The 7,067-nt window shown below is 39.8% G+C and overlaps 1 protein-coding gene across 1 annotated transcript; it reads left to right on the forward strand.

Moving 5' to 3' along the window:
- Positions 1 to 2,571: 2,571 nt before the first annotated feature.
- LOC127069710 (uncharacterized) lies at positions 2,572 to 6,456 on the forward strand. Its single transcript, XM_051007075.1, has 2 exons — positions 2,572 to 2,797; positions 3,023 to 6,456. The coding sequence occupies exon 2, from the start codon at positions 3,046 to 3,048 to the stop codon at positions 4,381 to 4,383; it is 1,338 nt and encodes a 445-aa protein (XP_050863032.1). The 5' UTR covers positions 2,572 to 2,797; positions 3,023 to 3,045; the 3' UTR covers positions 4,384 to 6,456.
- Positions 6,457 to 7,067: the final 611 nt, after the last annotated feature.

Here is a 7,067-nt window from a genome sequence, read left to right on the forward strand (position 1 = left end):
ATCCACGATGATATCTACGATTTATTTTATTCAATAGGATGGACCACTATATTTCATTGAAATATATTAATTCGTACATTCGACTTGACAAAAGCTGGAACACTTTGCCCTGATGCAAGCAAGGTGTCCCTCTGCTTGATCTTCCCTGCGTTCGATGTCACAGTGCTAACAGCTTCCACGTGCCTGACACGTGTCAGACGTTAGCGTGTGACAATCCCACGTTTAACTTGGATTACTTAGTGAACCTGTACTTTCCGATCGATTTAAATCTTGCTATAATCATTTGTTTGATATTTAATAAAAAAATATATATATATTATCGACGATATTTATTAAATTTAATATTTATTAAATATATTTATTTAAATCATAAAAACGACTCGAGTGATAGCGTAAGAAAATAATACAAAACGGAATAAAGAATAAGCACGTCGTCGTCTTTGAGTTCACGGAAGCATGACGTGTACGATCGACAATAAATATGCTCTATATAATCCAGGAATGGCTCTGGCAAGATATAGAAGAGCTTCACGACTCCCTGCCGTGCGACGCGTGTCACACATAACGTCGTAGTAACGACTTTTCCAACTTTACGACTCTCAATTAGGATTAAATCCGATTGCTACCCTTAAAGGTATATAATCGAGCCGAGTGGTGGTCGCCTTGAAAAAATTATCCCTTAATCGTACATTAACGACCTCGAAGATGGTACAGTAGAAAAATATTTACGATCTTTTCGTTCGATCTCTTCATCTTCGAAGAAGAATAAATATTTATTCAATGACAAATAATAAGAAATATCAAAGAATTCGCGAGAGATCGGAAGTTTATTCGAGGACGTTTGTTGATTGAAAGATTGTTAGGTGATGGTGGTAGTGGAGGCGTTGGGTGGAGAGCTAGCTCAATCGAAAAGTCATTACAACTTTTTGCCGACTCAATCAAGAAGTTAATGTCCTTTAACCTTTCCAGATATTCCCTGTAGATTTGTTGGAATCACGAGAACAACGTAAAAATCCGACATCTCTCACATGCGCGATAAAATAGATTACTGGCTTATGATTGATCGCCTATTGCTATATCCAGAAGAGGAACTCAGATTTCTTTTCTTTTCTTTTTTCTTTTCTTTTCTTTGGTTGTTTTGCTTTTTGGTCGATATGTCGAGCGATTAACGTTGGACGTAATCATGTATTTTAGGTATTTCTCACAGTTTTGGCAACTATCGTATGTCATTTAGTTAGGATCAAGACATGTATCGAAGCGACGAGAAACGAGGATAATTCGTCAGGAAGATAATCCTGGAAGCGATGATCCCTTACGGAGCTTGGTGGTACCTTCTGTCTAACGCAGTCGATTTAACGCGCCTCATTTCTCTTTGTCGACGAGTCGTTCGTTTCGGCCAATGACCACGAATGAAGATCTATCGTATGAAATGAGAAAGAGAGAGAGAGAGAGAAAGAGAGAGAAAGAAAGAGAGAGAGAGAGAGAGAGAGAGAGAGAATAACGTTTGCTCGTTGATGATTAGATCTTCATCGAACTCGATCCTACAAACCCGTATAAATTTGTATATCCTATAATTTATCGTCACCGAAGTCACGCACAATACTCGATGGAATACTTTATCCTCTCGGAAACGAGAACAGGTTTCAAAACGAAACAGGTGTGTCAGCAGAACTGGGATCGTTCCACAGCTTGCAGAAAGTGCTGATTCCGAAAGGATCGATACAAATTTATCTTTTAGCTTTCATCGTTCCGAGTTGAATAATCGATTCGAGTGTATATATGACTATATATATTACATGACCGTGCGTGTATATATATATATATGTATGTATGTGTGTGTGTGTGTGTGTGCGTGTGCGTGTGTGTGTATGTAATTATTATTTCTTAAAACTTTAATATTATCCACGAATAGAAAGATCGTCGAGTTGGGAAAATGAATCCGTCGATGTTCCGAAATTGGTCGAGCATAAAATAATAATAATAATAATAATAATAATAATAATAATAATAATAATAATAAAGAGAAAGAAAAAGAAAAATGAAAGAGAGGAAAGGGCAAACGAACCGGCGTTAAAAATATTCAAGATCGTTCGTCAGGCTGTATTACAACATAAAGCATCCTCCCTCAAGCGTTGTTCTCGCGATCGGCACTACTACCATCGTCACCACCGTCACCAGAATTCTTTCGAGAATAGGATTGCGCAACGCGTGTGAGAGAATGAAAGAGAAGAGAAAGGGAAGGGAAGGGGGAGGGAGAGATAGATATAGGGGTTGGGGTGAGTGGGAGGAAAAAGGAGTCGTCGACGTCGACGGCGATCCCGGGCACATGTGTCGAACCTGAAATATGTAGGCGTGGTCTAGATGGGACTAACAGACGCGTCCCGACGACCGAATATGTTCACCCCCTTCGTACGCTCCACCCTCGAATAGTAGTCGACGCTTCGCTATTGGCCGGCACCACCCTCGGTCGTCTCCACCTGCCTTCGAGCTACCCTCCACGAAGCAACCCCTAAATACGGGGGATGCGCGAACGGTTCCCTCATTTTATCCTCGGCAACGCCGAAACGCGCGTCCACCAGAGTGTTCTCCGGATTCGAATAGGAATCAGTGCGCGGATTCGAAGCCTCAGCCTCGGATCTTGAACTTTTTGTGCTTCCTCGAGAATTATATCAGTGTTAACGAATGCCATCATATTGGGAGGTGCCTTTCCTAAGGAGAAGAAGAAGAAGAAGAAGTCGTCGTATTTGCAAAGTCACACGTTGAGCGGACAAAGGCGTATAGTCTAACACGTGCTCCGGTAAGTGTCGTGTTAATTTCATTATTTATAAGATTTTTATCACTCGTTATATCGTATTCTTTTCGTATCATGACCAATATCGGATATAGCAGATAACACGATGGAGATCATCGTGTTTCGGGCATTCGCGATTCATGAAATGTAAATGCATGCACGTTACGATCTAAATAACTCGACACCCGATCCATCATTTATGTATGACCCATTGACGGCAAATTCTCGCAGGTTGATCATACGGAGCGAGCAGGATGACAATGGAAGATCGCACGGGTGGCATCGACCGTGCCGCCCCCGCTACATCGACTACGGCGACAACGGCACTTTTAACGTCGAGTAGTCCGTCCATGATCAGTGATGTCACGTCGGATGCATCTTATCCTCTCCAACGTGCCAGTAAGCGTTCCTTCGACGTAGCGTTTCTCGTCGCACCTGACGAAAATCTGGCCCGTAGGCAGAGCGAAAAGCTCCGATTAATTTCTGGTAGAAAGGATCGTACGAGAGAATCCGTATCATTGGATAATTCTTTGGATGCCGATAGATTGCCACAGAATTTGACTATAAAGCATTACGACAGCGACTCTAGCTCGCAGGAGAGACGAAGGCTGATGCATTGTACCGAAAATTCTCTGAGTCCACCGTATGTATCTCCGAGAACGTTAACACCGACATTGCCGGACATCGATTCGCGAAGATACGTTCCTACTCGACAACAAAAGAGTCCAAGCCCACCTGGATTTACAGCACAACAATCATTACTAAATACTTGCTCCGAATCATTGGATCCAAGTTTAACATGCGGCAAGGTTTACGATAGCAGCTTGCAGTGTCCCGTGGAAAGGCACGGTGAATCCAGAAGCGCTTTCACGAAGGTTCATCTTGGTAGTCAAAGAAATGGATTTAGCGACGACGGACAAACTTCGCCAAGATCGTCGATCTCACCGGACGATCGAAGGGAAGGCTATCAAGAGAGCATCAGTCCTCCGGTCGTTCCTCTGGCAAGTGCGACCACTTACAAATATACCAGTTTTCCCAGCAAAATGACGTATCCCTTTTTGGTCGGTCCCGAAGCAACGGCCAGTCAGCCTAGTCTCCTGGAGAACTTGAAAATTCCTCAAATAGCACAACCGCCGAAAGTTCCAAGCCCAAAAGTGGCAACTTTTCGGCCGGATCTTCCACCAGTTTATCCGAATCTTTCGTACAATCCTATATCCGTTTTTCCACCAATGGCAGATGCTTTGACAAGGCCAAGGTTCTTAGCCACTGCTGCTGGAGTCGCTGGCCTTTTACCACCGTCCTTCGCTGCTTTGACATTGCCCGCGCAAAATGTTTGCGCCAAGTGCAATCTTTCCTTTCGTATGACATCTGACCTGGTATATCACATGAGATCTCATCACAAGAACGAGAACTCTGGGGAAGCTGCTCGTAGGAGGAGAGAAGAAAAATTGAGATGTCCTGTTTGCGACGAAAGCTTTCGCGAGAGACATCATCTAACAAGGCATATGACAGCTCATCAAGATAAAGAGAGCGACGCTATCGTTGATCAGGTTGAGGTCAAACGGCGTACCACCACCGTTCACAGCAAGTGACGCCGAAAATCCTCACCCGATGACGATTTACTTCCCAGCGGATATTCTTTCGAGAATTGACGCTTCTTTTTTAATCCAATTAACAGACCAAAAAATAACGTCGATCGTCGAGGATCGTTGTGTATCATCTCGTTTCGTCTTAAACAAATATTTCCGAGATTTCGTGCAATCCCATTTTTTTTTGATTTTTTGTTTTTTCAGTTCTTATAAATAAAATGAAAAATCGAACGCGCACTTGACGTATTTCATCGGGTTATTAATCTTTGTTCGAAATATTACGTAGGATCGTTCTGTTAAAAATGGTTTTTTCTATTGTTTCGTTCCTTCGTTAATAATTTCGTTCGATATTAGTCGAGACAGTGGTACGTTTCGTGATATTGTTTCGTCAGTGTGTTAAAGGTATATATGTATATATTAAGACACTGTCGATCTCAATTATGATTTAAAAAAAGAATAGACTCTAGTCGATAATTTTGTGCAGCTCGAAAATTAGAACGTAGATCGTTCGACAATTGAACTTTGTCTCCACTTTAAATAACTTCGCACATTCTTCGTAACGCACATATAAAGTAAAGCACTTTACGAAATTTGTGTCGTATACATACATACATATATATATATATATATATATATATATATATCTACCAATGCGAAAAGTAATCACTATAGATATATTATAACCAATCAAATCTATCTTACAATCCGCGGTAAAAAAAAAAGAAAAAAAAAGAAAAGAAAAAAATGGACATTCCCTCTCTAGTCAATATTAGGTAGGAAGAATTTGTAAATATCTTTGTCGATCACAATTTAACTGTCATACACGTACCTATCTTGATCGCATATCAAACGTGCGATAGCACTCCGATAACACACATTTACCAATATTTAAAAAACTAACATATGCATACATATATCTGAACCGTACTATCGACAAAATTAAAAATGGACAAAGAAATCGATTATGTTCCTCTTAAGTATCACGAATGGACAGGTGAATGGAGCGAAAGGGTTATAGTAATAAAGTCTGTTTCGGAGTATGTTCGTATTCAGGAATGGGGGAGGGAGGTGCAACGATGGTGGCAATAAATAGATCCGTAAACCGTATCCCGCGTCACACACAAACCGTCGGAGCGCGCATAATGGTAGGAAACAATGAATGCCGTAATCGGAAACAGTGCCGGTTTGTTATCTGCCATTTACACTCCATTTAACTTCAAACAGTGAATCGGCCAGCGCAGGATTCGCGTTTTAAATACACGCGACCTCCGAACCCACCACCTCCTCCTCTTCATCCTCCACCACCACCCTCTCCTCCTCTATTTCTCTTCCACTACCTCCTTCCTCTTCCTCCCTTTAGATTTACCCTTCGAGCCGGCGCGTCGCGCATCGCCTCGCCCTTTCGTATCCATTCTCCACTGTTACGAGCTTAACGCAGGGTTAAGCGTTGTCCTCGACCAACGAGTATTTAGTAATCGTGTGAAATCGTTGGATTATCGTCGTTTTCGCACTCACCTTACCTTTCGTCAATTTTTCTTTATTTCTTTCATTTCTTTTTTCCTCTTCTTTTTCGTTTTTTTTTTTTTCTTTTGACTATGAAATTGATTCATTGAAGATTATAAATTAGCAAATCATAATCACGGAAGAATTGGTACAATAATAATCTTTCTCTCTGTTTCAAAAAACTAAACTATGTAAAAATGTATACTAGATCGTTCGAAAATTTTTACGACGTTGTAGGAACTATTCTCGGAGTTTTCATAAAGTCGTATCGTACGGTCAGATTCATTCGTAAGATATTATAAGTAAGATTCGAGTAAGTATTATCTACAGTATTCTGTACAGCAATAATCACAGTAGCGTGTAAATATTCGCAGTAGAATTCTTTATTGGGTCTCTAGCGACAGATAAGTCGATGAAAATTACAAGGTACTTCACAAATAAATCGACGTTGTAATCATACGATACTTCAACATAAAAATCGTTTCACGTGTCTAATTCATACGAATTTATCGAAATAATCTAACGTTTCCCTGACAGGCACTTGTTAGAGTTACGGATAAGGTGATAGATATTAAGTCCGTGTAAATTATTCATCTTTACATATGTAAGAATATTATAATATATATATATATATATATATATATATATATATATATATATAAATATATATATGTTCTGTTTTATTTTATAAAAATTATTTATTGCGGATAAAAAGGTTGCATCTCGTCGATGTAAATACAACATTGTACATATTTACTGTATGTATTCGAAATCGTTGTTAATGAATAAAAGAATATCCATAATGATGGAAAAAAGAAAGTAGGACGATTTGAAGGACCTCACAAATTTTCTTTCTCTTCTCTTCTTTTTTTTAATCATAGAGCACGATTAATTTAATCGTTAATACAGTAAATCAAAATTTCGATTTTTCAAATTATATACTTTCAAAAGATTTAAAAAAAATACTCGAAAATTTTGAAACTTACGTTTTCAATTTTTCATTGTGAGGAACAATGTGGCTGAGCGTAGATAGCGCTTGGTAAGAAACAAATCGATTTCTCGTTCTCCCGTAGCGTCCGCAGAACGCTAACCGAAGAAAGCCGATTACGGAGCAATAGATTAATTTCTGGCCACTCAAAGAACCACCCTAATCTCACAATTTCGAAGTAGATATGAAATCGAAC

Source organism: Vespula vulgaris, chromosome 1, assembly GCF_905475345.1.
Source record: "Vespula vulgaris chromosome 1, iyVesVulg1.1, whole genome shotgun sequence".
In the NCBI taxonomy this organism is placed as follows: Eukaryota; Metazoa; Arthropoda; class Insecta; order Hymenoptera; family Vespidae; genus Vespula; species Vespula vulgaris.